This window comes from Cydia strobilella, chromosome 19 (assembly GCF_947568885.1).
Source record: "Cydia strobilella chromosome 19, ilCydStro3.1, whole genome shotgun sequence".
In the NCBI taxonomy this organism is placed as follows: domain Eukaryota; kingdom Metazoa; phylum Arthropoda; class Insecta; order Lepidoptera; family Tortricidae; genus Cydia; species Cydia strobilella.
Genome location: NC_086059.1, coordinates 9727977 through 9741180, shown reverse-complemented (window position 1 = coordinate 9741180; position 13204 = coordinate 9727977). Strand labels below are relative to the sequence as shown.

Here is a 13204-nt window from a genome sequence, read left to right as displayed (position 1 = left end):
TGCGTCGTAGCGAACGGTACGGTGTACAGTCGCGCATAAGGAATCATGAGTTTTGTTAACAAAGTGTTGATAATGACAGGGAGCAAGCTAATATTTACAAATAATCAATTTTTATGTATCTACCTTAAATCTCAAGCTGTCTCATAAACGTTGTTATTTCGTTAACGTCGATAAGATACAAAATAAAAGCTCTTTAAAAAAATCCTCGCCATAACTGCATCTGCTGCAGCCCTTCTATAGTGGCGAAATGTTTGTATGTAGGCAAAAGCTGTATTTCTAAATGAGCTTTACTGACAAAGCAGAAGAAGCGAAGCTTTTCCGTTTTCCTTTCTGAGCAAAGTACCCACGCATCTAATACGAGAGTTCCTGATATAGACCAGCGGTGGAACAAAAATGGGTTTTGACAATATTAAAGTTTTTTCTTTTTCGATATGTCATTGTTAGCATGTTAAATAAGACTTTCGTAAAAAGTTAGAAATTTTTAGGGTGAGCGTTCGGATATATTGAAATATTTTAATTTCTGCTAATAACTTTGTAAATATAGAATTAAAGTTACAAAAACCTTTAACATATTCAATACCACTTTAATTTATACACAATATTCGGTTTTTAGAAATCTGGAACGTGCTTTCTGGTGAACTTAAAAACATGAATTATTTTGTAAATAAATAATTAGAGTAGCTGATATTGCAAAATTACGATATTATGGATCAGCTTATTATACTTGTAAAAAATTAGAAATGTAGACAATGTGCTTCTCTAGATATTGATTTCTGGTTAAGCAGTATAGCCAATATTGAATTAAAGTTTGTAGAGTTAATATTAAACGGTCATGACAATGATCTTAGTTCCCACACAAAAGATTAGAAATATAAAATTTGTGCGTCACTAAATACTGATACGTATGCATTCCGTGCTTATATTTACGTTACATTTCAAACGCGCGGCATGTTCGCGCGCGCCGCGCTGTGCGCCGCCGAGGCAGCGATCAAACGGCATTGATATATAGGTAGATCAACGGTATATAGATCAACGGGCTAGCGGGTAACCTAGCTAGACGCGTGCAAAATAATATTTCACAAAATTCAAAAAAATGTTCTAAAAGCAATCTGTATTTTTAACAGGTTAAAATTAAGTATCTAAATAGTCATAAAAATAATAAACCAGAACATTTGGTCGTGTCGTGTCTTTAACCTTGCCAGGCGATCTAAAAAGTATGGCACTTACTTGCACGCAAAATTAAGTTTGTTTACTATACAAATTGTATGCATTACAAAGTTATCTTTGCACACAAAATTAAGTTTCTCTACTATAAAAGCGTATGCATCGCAGTTATTTTTGCACGCAAAATTATGTTTGTCTACTAAACAAAGTGTATGCATTACAAAGTTATTTTTGTAGTAAATTAAAGACCACTAGGTAGGATGTACAGTCAGCAATACTATTCGCTTAGCACCTTTGCATACAAACCTATACAGGGGTGGTATATTTTCTCTGCAGCTAACTTTACAATATGATTGTAACTATGAGGATGGTGTATATTTATGATGTATGAGGACATTTCTATTAAAAGTTATGTTAGATTTTGAAATTTTTATATTGAGTATATCTACTTATATAAAAATTTTAATTTTGGTTATGGAATTTTATATTATATAACATACAAAAAAACAACAATAAACAAAAAAAAATATATAGGGCTGTATCTCCTAAACCGTCCGTCGCAGCGCAAAAATAAAAAAAAATTTCGTTCCCCACTTTCAATATACAAAAAACACAAAAAATAAATAAATAAATATTATAGGACATTCTTACACAGATTGACAGTCCCACAGTAAGCTCAAGAAGGCTTGTGTTATGGGTACTCAGACAACGATATATATAATATACAAATACATAGAAAACACCCATGACTCAGGAACAAATATCTGTGTTCATCACACAAATAAATGCCCTTACCGGAATTCGAACTCAGGACCATCGGCTTCACAGGCAGGGTCACCCACTAGGCCAGACCGGTCGTACAATGAAACAAAACGAAAAAAAATCTTTACACGGCTGTATCTCCTAAACCGCGCGTCGTAGCACAAAAACAATCATCAAATTTTCGATCCACTTTAAGAAACCCTCAATTAATATTAAAAAAAAAAACAAAAAAAAAACGAAAAAATCTTTATAAGGCTGTATCTCCTGAACCGTGCGTCGTAGCGCAAAATAATCAAATTTTCGTTCCCTTAACAGAAGCCCTTAAGTAACATACAAAAAACACAATAAATAACATACATCATAAATATACACCATCGTCATAGTTACAATCACATTGTACAGTCAGCTGGAGAGAAAAGATACCACCCCTGTAAAGAAGTTTGTATGCAACGGTGCTAAGCGAATAGTATTGCTGACTGTACATCCTACCTAGTAGTCTTTAATTTACTGTACTACAAAAATAACTTTGTAATGCATACAATTACTATAGTAGACAAACTTAATTTTACGTACGAGTAAGTGCCATACGTTACTTTTTAGATCTTCTGGCAAGGTCAAAGACCCGACCAAATGTTCAGGCTTATTTTTTTCTGACTATTTAGACATATATATACTTAACTTCAACCTGTAAAAACTACAGATTGCCTCACGAACTTTTTTGGAGCCCTAAAAAATATTAAAAAATATAAGGGTTGATTTAGCCCCGCTACCCTGCAGCCAGACCTCCAGTGCTCGAGAGGCAGTAGGCAGTGGAAAGCCTAGAATCACATACCTGAGCCAAGTAAAAGAGAATGCATCGTACGAGCAAATCAAAAGACTGGCTCAGGAAAGAAAGGACTGGCAATTACTCCACCGACAAGAGCAAAGCTCTTAAGTGATGATGATGATGAGGAGAAGTATCAGGCAAATTTTCAGCTTGCCTCAAGGACCTACTCCAAAATGTCTACCAGCTCTCGGACCACTAAGTAACTAAAAATAATCAGTCCACATAACAAACATTTTGTACTCATTTTGAAGTCATAATTACATTAATTTCACGTAATATCGGCATCTAATTTATGTGCACGGTAAACAAACTAATGAATGACAAGAAAAGTCAAGCCGCGCTTACGAAGCTGAGCGGGGGGTGGGGCGACCGGGCGAGGTACCTATAGGTATAGATAGATACGAATGCTACGATAGGCTCCCGCGTGCCGTGCCGGCACCTTGACGGACCAGCGCGGCGTATGTATGAATTTCGCGCCTTTTTAAATAGATTTGGCTATAACAATGGAAGCTACACACAGAAATTTCTTACTTTTCATAATATGATATTGTCTTCGGTTACCGCGATAGTTACTCATGAAATAAAACTATAAAAACGGATTATATCGCGTATATTGAATTTATAATTCATCCCGACGTTTCGAACTCTTTACAGCGTTCGTGGTCAACGGGTGACCGGGGGGTGACGGGTTTCATAATATGGTTGCATATATTATTTTATAGTATGAAACTTATCTTTATAGACTTTAATTCAATATTGGACCTTACAGGACAAAAAACGCATATTAAAATTTAAGCAGCAATCCTATTTTTCTAATTTTTCGGCTTTGTCTATTAACTTAAGAATTTAGAGATATTATTGTGGATTTTTAAAACTTTAATTCAATATCGACAAAATAATAAGCTCATTTTAGTTTGACAAAGAAGCACGTTAATTTTTTTTCTAAAAATGTAACAGTTTAAAGAGTCATACATAATTTAAACAATGAAGCTTAAACTTTGCACTTTAATTCAATATTCAAAAAGCATCAATCAAAATATATAAATACCTAATTTATACCTAACGCTCGTTCTAACTTTTCGTCTTAAATTACAAATATGCTTAAAAACATGTCCCCTGCCATATAAGCATCACTTTTCCTTCTTTAGAATTATCATATCTTTAAGGTCAAAAATATGGTCCCACTATCGGTCTAATATGACGGTCTTCCTAAACAAAAATGTTATATGCTGCGATACCGATATTTCCCACATTGACCTTAATGCATTTAAAAAAAAAAAGTATTGGGTAATAATTGTACATTGTATTACGGCAACTATACTAATAACCAAGAAAAATACAGAACCCGGCGGATACTACTAATAATTAAATTACTGAATTAGTTTATTATGTACCTTATCTCAAGTGGTTGTTATCTGGTTAACGTTGATAAGGTACAATATAAAAGCTCTTGTAAAACAACTTCCCCGTCATAACTACAACACATCAGCTGCAGCGTTTCCATAGCGGCGGAATATTTGTAACAAGCGAAAGCTGTATTTTTAAACATGAGTTTTGCTAACAATGTGGTGATAGTAACGGGAGCAAGCTCGGGCATCGGAGCGGCGACGGCGCTGATGTTCGCCAAGGAGGGCGCTGACGTGGCGCTCGTGGCGCGCACGCAGGCCAAGCTCGCCGCCGTCGCCAAAAGCATCGAGGCGCTCGGCAAGAAACCCCTCGTAATACAAGCCGATCTCTCCAAGGAAGCTGACACCGCCACCGTCATCCCTAAAACGATAAAACATTTCGGAAAACTGGATGTGCTTGTCAACAACGCCGGAATGGCTTCACAGGGATGCTTACTAGATGGCAAGGCGTTACAAGCATACGACGATGTGATGAAGACCAATGTAAGAGCTGTGATCCAACTGACCAGCCTAGCAGCGCCTTATCTGATCCAGACTAAGGGGAATGTGGTTAACATATCCAGTGTAGCAGAACTGACGCCTAGCAAGATGACTGCGCTTATGTTCTATGCCGTGTCAAAGGCGGCATTGGGGCACTTTACGCGTTGCGCTGCCTTAGAACTGGCGCCTTCCGGCGTTAGGGTAAATACTGTGAACCCTGGGCCGGTAGAGAACGAATTTCTAACCAACAACAAGCTGGGTAATGCCGACGACTTAAAGGGAAGGCTGGCAGGCTATACTGCATTAGGGTATATAGCTAAAAACGATGAGATTGCATGCGTGATCTTATTCTTGGCGAGTGATAAGGCGAGGAGTATTACTGGCTCTACCTACGTAATTGATAATGGATGCCTTTTAAAATGAATGTTTTATGCAAAGGGCGAAAACATTTTGTTTTCAAAAACTTTACTCTGTGCTCTTAACATACCTAATTCAAGTCAAAATCTGCAGTTTTGGTATTAATTGGAATAGTATAACTAGTAAATAAACCACTTGTTTTATTTATGATTGTTACCTTCCTTCCCTACCCAGTTGTAGTTTAACCTTTTCCAAGTAGCATGTGTGATGCAACTTTAGCATGAGGAATGCTTATCGCCGACTGTACCTACTTATCTTCAGGTACATATAGTGTGTAAATCCAATGCGGGTTATAAATTACACATCAATTAAAAGGTTTTTTCAAGTTACACTTAATTATGACCCCGTAATTATTTTTTGAATATTTACGCAGCAGCAATACACAGCAAACATTACGAAACATGAGACATAACTTGACATGACATTAAGAACTGTCCGCCCGTTTACGCCCATGTGACGGTAGCGAAATGGCCAAGCCAAGTTTTAGCTTGGTCAAATGCTTTTGTATGTCTGAATTGTCTGACTGGGCTGTCCAGCTGTCCGGTCGTTCTCCACGTATAGCTTGCATTTCTCAAGCGATACTCGTGAAATTTTGTAAGCAGGGGCCCGTTTATCAAAAGCTTGTAGCTTGTAATAGTTGTAATACAAGTGGAAGTACCTTTCTAACAAAAGCTGTCAAAAAGGGACTTCCACTTGTATTACAAGCTACAAGCTTTTGATAAACGGGCCCCAGTTGTAAGCACAGTTATTGAAAAAAAAATACAACGGTGGAGCCATTGAGGTTCGCGAGGCCTACACAGCTCATATACACTAGTCGATAACATGTATCCACGTTTCAGTTTTAAAACCGGTTTGCAGGAAACATTACTAGGTCTAATCCTGATCTTTCCTATCAATTTAACTTAAAATCTCCCAAAAATACACTGCGTTTTAAGACTTAAGTAAGTTCTTATTGTTATACTAACATTTATACTATGTTATTAACATAGTCGTTAATAAAAGGCTCAGTGAATCATCGCATTATGAGACATGCCGTGAAAAAATTGAGACAGGAATAAGGGGAATAAGGTATTCTAGAATGACAGGTAAAATAAAAGTAGTGTGAGATTGATGAGAATTTATTTTCTTATAACCAATAGACATATGTACATTTAATACTTAAATATAAATAATTATTTGGGGACAATCTTACACTGATCAATCTAGCTCTAAACTAAGCAAAGCTTGTGCTTTGAGTACCAGGCTACGATAAATAAATAGATAACATCCATAACTCAGTAACAAATCAAACAAATATTTGTGGTAAACACAAATAAATGCCCATACCGGGATTCGACCCCGGGACCTCCTGCTTATTAGGAAGGGTCACTACCGACTATTTATTAATTTGTGCTCCCGACTACACTAGGGGGCCATTCATAAATTGTAAATAATTAAGTATATATATATATATATATATATATAATACCAGCTCAGTTTTTCATAGTCCAGCCATTGTCGATGACGTAGTTGGATCCAGTGACGCTCCTAGCCTTCTCGCTAGCTAGGAACAGAATTACGCCTCCAATTTCTTCATTCGTAGCCAAGTAACCTTGGAGTGTAGCCTTAATTAGCGCCTGCCGTATAACCTTCGGATCTCCAAGACCATTGTTGTTGTTGAAGTCGTTATCTACTGGCCCAGGGTTGACCGTGTTGACTCTGACTCCGGAAGACGCTAGCTCCATGGCCGCACAACGCGTAACATGATCCAAAGCTGCTTTAGACACGTAGTACGGAAGAAATGTTGGTTTACTAGACGGACGCAGAGATGCCCCGCTAGAGATGTTGACCACGTTTCCCCCGGTCTTGGCAAGATAAGGCGCTGCCAGGCTAGTCAGTTGAATGACTGCCCGAACATTCGTCCGCATTACCTCATCGTAAGCTTGCAGCACTTTGCCATCTAATAGGCTTCCTTCTGAAACCATTCCGGCGTTGTTGACGAGCACATCCAGTTTTCCGAAATGTTTTATCGTTTTAAGGATGAAAGTGGCGGTGTCAGCTTCCTTGGAGAGGTCGGCTTGTATTACGAGGGGTTTCTTGCCGAGCGCCTCGATGCTTTTGGCGACGGCGGCGAGCTTGCCCTGCGTGCGCGCCACGAGCGCCACGTCGGCGCCCTCCTTGGCGAACATCAGCGCCGTCGCCGCGCCGATGCCTGAGCTTGCTCCCGTCACTATCACCACTTTGTTAGCAAAACTCATATTTAAAAATACAGCTTTCGCTTTTATTATTACAAATATTCCGCCGCTATGGAAATGCTGCAGCTTATGTGTTGCAGTTATGACGAGAAAGTTGTTTTACAAGAGCTTTTATATTACATGTACTTATCTTATCAACGTTAACCAGATAGCATAACATATGTATTATATTTATAGTATGCATGTGTGTATTATAATTTATAGTGTGTATTGTACCTATATGGATACAATACTCGTCAGATTTTTTATTTATTAGATACGTACTTTGCTCAGACACAGTCAGAAATGAAGAGCTTCGCTCCTTTTGCTCAACCGACCTTCTGTAGGTAAGTGGAGTGATGTGGTATATAAATGCAAGAGCTAGAAGCGACGAAAGAGCTTGTAGAGGTAGACGATCTTACCTGATAGACTGTTTTCACCACATGAGCTTAGGTATAACATAAACATCACAATCTTGAAATCTTTGATGGTGGATGGTTGCGATTATTGTGTTAACTATAAAGATAGAAACAAAATATGAATGCCAACTTTAACCCTTTAAGGCCCACTTGCACCATTCCACTAACCCGGGATTGAGCGGTTAAATAGGAGCATTTAAACATTTATATAAAAACTTTTTTTTAGTCCAAATTTTTACCATGATCAAAAAATCGAAAAAAGTCAAACGCCCCGGTTATGCCCCTATCTTTGATATATCTATGTAGCTATGGTTAATCATCCAATTATGTAACAATAATATTTTTTTCTTAATGTCAATATCCGTGGCGGCGGTGCGAGGATACCCTCAAGGGGGAGTCCTGTCACCTCTGCTGTGGAACCTAGTAGTCAACAACCTTATAACCAAACTGAACGAGGAACACTTTTACACAATAGGCTACGCTGATGATCTGGCAATATTAATATCAGGTAAATTTGCCAGTACAGTCTGCGATCTCACCCAGGCTGCTCTTCGGATTGTAGAACGCTGGTGTAGAGAATTCGACCTATCAGTCAACCCCACCAAAACAGAAATGGTAATGTTCACCAATAAAAGAGCGCTTGGCAACTTTACCAGACCAACACTTTTCCAAACCGAGCTACAGCTGACCGATGAAGTTAAGTACTTAGGGCTAACTCTCGACAGTAAACTCAACTGGAACAATCACATCAACAAACGTATAGACAAGGCGGGAGTTGTCTTCTGGCAATGCAGGAGGATGATTGGTAAGAGGTGGGGACTCAACCCAAAAATTACTCTCTGGCTCTATAAGACAATAATCCGCCCCTTACTCTGTTACGGTGCTCTGGTTTGGTGGCCAAGAACAAACCTAGGCAACGTACGAGACAAGCTACAAAGACTCCAAAGGCTCGCATGCGCGGCCACCACTGGCTGTACGAGGTCCACACCGACTGCAGCCATGGAGGTCATGTTAAGCCTTCCACCGCTGCACCTACACATACAACAAGAGGCCAGTCTCTCAGCGGTAAGGCTGCGAGCCCTTAATATATGGTCCAACATCATAGGAGCTCTTCACACAACTTGCCTGGCTAAGGTATATGACGAATTTCCAGTGCTCAATTCGGGCACGGATCGGATTCATAAACAAGCTATCTTCGACAAAAGGTACAAAATACAGTTATACGAGGACGACAATTACGAAGGACTCAATCCTCGGGAGCTCAGAATCTTCACTGATGGGTCCAAAACAGACAGCGGATCGGGCTTTGGAACCTTCTCAGAAGACCTGAACATGTCAATTACCACTCCGCTAGGAGCCCATAACTCGGTATTCCAGGCTGAGTGCATGGGCATCATAAACGCGGCGGCTGCCATCACTGCAAGGAAGGTAGTAGGATCCTCCATCCGCATACTCTCCGACAGTAGAGCAGTCTTGATGGCTCTAAAAAGCCACATAGTCACATCCAAACTTATACACGAATGCCACGAACGACTAATGGAGGTATGTCATAACAATAAGATCACCCTACAATGGATCAAAGGACACAGCGGATCCAAGGGTAACGATGCTGCGGACGAGCTTGCCAGGCAAGGATCGAGTGCGGGAGCGATTGGCCCAGAACCGATCCTCCCGATACCGTTTAGCAAGGTACGCTCAATGCTGCTGGCACGTACAGGGAAACTACACACAGAACATTGGCTAAACCAGACTGGATGCAGACAGGCCAAACAAGCCATGCCTGGCATCAGCGGAAAGCTCACAAGGGTGCTCCATCAATTAGGAAAGACCCGACTGAGCATGGTGACCAGTGTCATAACAGGTCATGGACTATTTAACAAACATCTTTTTATAACAGGTGTCACAGACAGTCCCCTATGCAGAGGATGCATGGAGACAGAAGAAACAGCCTCTCACGTGGTGCTGGAGTGCAGCGGAGTGGCCCCATACAGGGCAAAACATCTCGGATCCCCGAGAGACCTCCCCGAGGTCCTACTCAACATCAAAGGTTTGATAGGTTTCCTCGAAGAGCTGGGCTGGCAGGACTAGCCCACCCCCATGTCACGCAAAATAGGCGCCAGTCGTCGAGTTGCGGAAAATCGCCCGAACTACAATACAATACAATACAATCCAGAGAGGAAAATTGGGACATTTGGGACTACGTTTGTATGGAGAAACGACTGTCCCCTTTCCTCTTAAATAACTATTTTTATCGCTAAAATTGGCATTCGATCAATATGTAGGTGTAAACGATCTTCATCAGTGAATAGCGACAGACAGGCGAGGTGAACCGCGGGCGCGGCGCGGTCACGCGCGGTTGCCGCGCGACAATGCGACGGTTTCACGCGTCAGCGGCGTCGCTCCCGGCGACACTTCATCGACCCACACGTTACTACATGGAGGTCAATTCAAAGTAACATTGTGATATCATAATGACAACGAAAGAAGCCCGTGCGCTTCGCTCGCGCCAATATATATACAGATACGAGTATCTACGAGCGAAATCCACGCGCGACTTACTCTTAAGAAAGCATTGTATTTTTAATTACGAGTATCAGGAGGACCAAGGAGGTTTATAACTGTTCTAAGGATAAGGCAAAAATTTTGAAAACACAAAAATTTATTAAATGAGTATACCTAAATTTTAGTTTTGGAAGCATTTGAAATATGTTAAATGAAAAATGAATAATAATCACATTTTTCAGATAAGGTGCGTTGGGATAAGATTAAATGGGTTTTTCATAAGGGGTAAAACAAAAAATCATCCGTATGCCGAAGCATTACGGGCGACTTTTTAACCTACCCCTCATGAAAAACGCATTCAATCTTACCCCAACGCACCTTATTTCATTCATAGGTATACCTATACAAGCTGTAACAGAAAAAAAAAGTGGAGATACGTTTAAAGGCGTATTCGCTTATGCTTCTATTATGCCCCATAGAAAAAATAGTTTTTCTAATTAAAAATATTCTATTTTACCTAATCAGAACACGATACCGAAAAGAAAGACTAAAATTGTCTCTGTAGATTTAATAGTTTCCGAGATAAAGCCTTTCAAAATGTATAACTTTTTCAAACTTTAATTCGTATAGGCTAAGCTGGCTAAGTAAAGTGCAGTGAGTCTAATAATATGCACTTTTGTCTCAGGCAATGCCGCTTGGCACGATTGATCCTAAGGTCAAACAAAGCTGATTTAGCCTGGTAGCCACGAGATAGTACCGCGCCTACCCCCCCAAAAAAAAGGGGGCAAGGGTCAGCTCTCCAGGTCTAATCTATGCTATATTTCTTCCTGCTCTTAGCCACTAGGGCAAGTTACTCGTATATATTATTGTCATATAATTAATTACAGACGAGGAATAAATTTTTTAAATAGTCGTTATACCTTTTCATACAATAAAAACAGATTTTTTGTTTTCTCAAAATATTATAGGTACTACATATGTATACTTATATATTGCACTGCGTTATTACTTTATACAATCTTCGTTGAATGTTTAGGAAGATAAAAATCATCTGTATATATCATCTATTCATCTATTGCAAAAATTACAATAAGTACTTACATTGTGAAACACTTGGTAAACTTATCTAGTAAGTATATTATGTAGGCAGTGTAAACAAACCTTGAACGAGTACGCACCAAGTGCTTAATCTATGCACTTATGGACGTCGTTATCTCCCTACCAGTAAAGGTTGTTGTATGTCCTAGATGTACATTATCTAAGAGTGGTATCGATAAACTACATAGGTATAAAATATAAATCATCACATGCAATTCAATTTAAACGATAAACTAATACAGGCTATACCGGTAAGGATGAGTTTCAAGAATAAGGTTGTCATAGTGACGGGAGCGAACTCGGGCATAGGCGCGGCGACGGCGCTTATGTTCGCCAAGGAGGGCGCCGACGTGGCGCTCGTGTCGCGCACGCAGGCCAAGCTCGCTGCCGTCGCCAAAAGCATCGAGGCGCTCGGCAGGAAACCTCTTACCATCCAAGCCGATCTCTCCAAAGAAGCTGACACTGCCATCGTCGTTCCTAAAACTGTAGAACATTTCGGAAAGTTAGACGTGCTGGTCAATAATGCTGGCATATCCCCAGCGGGATCTTTGACGGAAGGCACGGTATTACAAGCATATGATGAAGTGATGAGAACCAATGTTCGGGCGGTGATTCAATTGACAAGCCTAGCGGCGCCACATTTGGCGAAAACAAAGGGTAACGTGGTCAACATTTCAAGCGTGGTAGCTTTACGTCCGTGCAAAAATCCAAAGCTACTCCCGTATTTTGTGTCGAAAGCGGCTCTGGACCATTTCGCGCGTTGTGCAGCTGTAGAACTAGCGTCTTCTGGAGTTAGGGTCAATACTGTCAACCCTGGACCAGTGGATAACGACTTTAACAGTAACAATAGCCTTGGCGATCCCAAGGTTATACGTCAGGCGCTTATTGACGCTACCCTCCTAGGTTTCATAGCTACGAATGAAGAAATTGGCGGTGTAATTTTGTTCCTAGCTAGCGACAAGGCGAGGAGCGTCACTGGATCTAACTACGTCATGGACAATGGATGGACCATGGTTCCTCATGAGTAAGAGCGTTTTCCACAGCGTTTTCACATCCGATATCGGATCGAATAATGTGAAAACGTCCTAAGGCGTAGAATTGTTAGAATGTTGTAAGTAATATATAGAACGTGTGGTAATTAATTGTTTAAAACCGGATATTCATTTTAATACTACTAATTCTATCCGTGCCTTTTGTTTTATTTCATTCCTAATCATTTCCTTGAACATACATGTTACACAATACCAAAGATAGATATAAATCCGTAATAGATGGATACAGTCTAAGAAAAAAAACGTGCCTCGAAAATCCACGAAAATTTGATTCTCGATCAGATGGCGCCACTAGTTTTGGCCTACTCTCGTATAGAGGGCGTTGACGGTTTCGTTTGTTATTTATAATTTTAACGCATATCAGTGAAAGAACATGAGTCAAAATCATATAAAAATAATTAATGCAAATAAAAAAATAATTTATCCATGTTTAAATACATTTTATCGTATTTTTATAAATCTTCATTTTTAGTTTTAAAGTATGTCGATAGATTGCAGTGAATTTACAGTGGTTACAAAATTTACTATGACAGTACCGCTCTATCTTATTATATCCTCTTTGACAATACGCATAGGTAATTAATTTAGGTGTATTTCGGTGTGCAGTGTTTGTATTCATCTATTCCTAATTACCGAGTTTAATTTGTATTCCAGGTGATTTTTGAGTATGAATGGAGCTAGGTTTATTCCCATGATCTGAAATGAGTTTTTTTTCAAAAGGGTTTCAAGGGGTTTTTTTTCTATGAAAACCATCCAAAAATAAGCCCTTTTAAAAAAATATTTAAGTATACACTGTCTGTGTCTCAAATGTAACGCTGTGTCCTAAAGGACCTAAGGAAATACGAAATACCAAATTTTCACGTAT

General features: G+C 39.6%; 3 protein-coding genes across 3 annotated transcripts; 2 read left to right on the top strand and 1 right to left on the bottom strand.

The window, feature by feature from the left end:
- The first annotated feature begins 4177 nt into the window (after positions 1–4177).
- Positions 4178–5072, top strand: LOC134749848 (glucose 1-dehydrogenase 2-like). The gene has a single exon (XM_063684847.1). The coding sequence runs from the start codon at positions 4300–4302 to the stop codon at positions 5059–5061; it is 762 nt and encodes a 253-aa protein (XP_063540917.1). The 5' UTR covers positions 4178–4299; the 3' UTR covers positions 5062–5072.
- A 1087-nt stretch (positions 5073–6159) lies between these two features.
- Positions 6160–7383, bottom strand: LOC134749973 (uncharacterized oxidoreductase MexAM1_META1p0182-like). Its single transcript, XM_063685009.1, has one exon. It carries the CDS (start codon positions 7290–7292, stop codon positions 6528–6530), a length of 765 nt encoding a protein of 254 aa, XP_063541079.1. The 5' UTR covers positions 7293–7383; the 3' UTR covers positions 6160–6527.
- Positions 7384–11508: 4125 nt separating this feature from the next.
- LOC134750411 (uncharacterized oxidoreductase TM_0325-like) lies at positions 11509–12300 on the top strand. The gene is made up of 2 exons (XM_063685584.1): positions 11509–11944; positions 12154–12300. Exons 1-2 carry the CDS (start codon positions 11545–11547, stop codon positions 12174–12176), a joined length of 423 nt encoding a protein of 140 aa, XP_063541654.1. The 5' UTR covers positions 11509–11544; the 3' UTR covers positions 12177–12300.
- Positions 12301–13204: the final 904 nt, after the last annotated feature.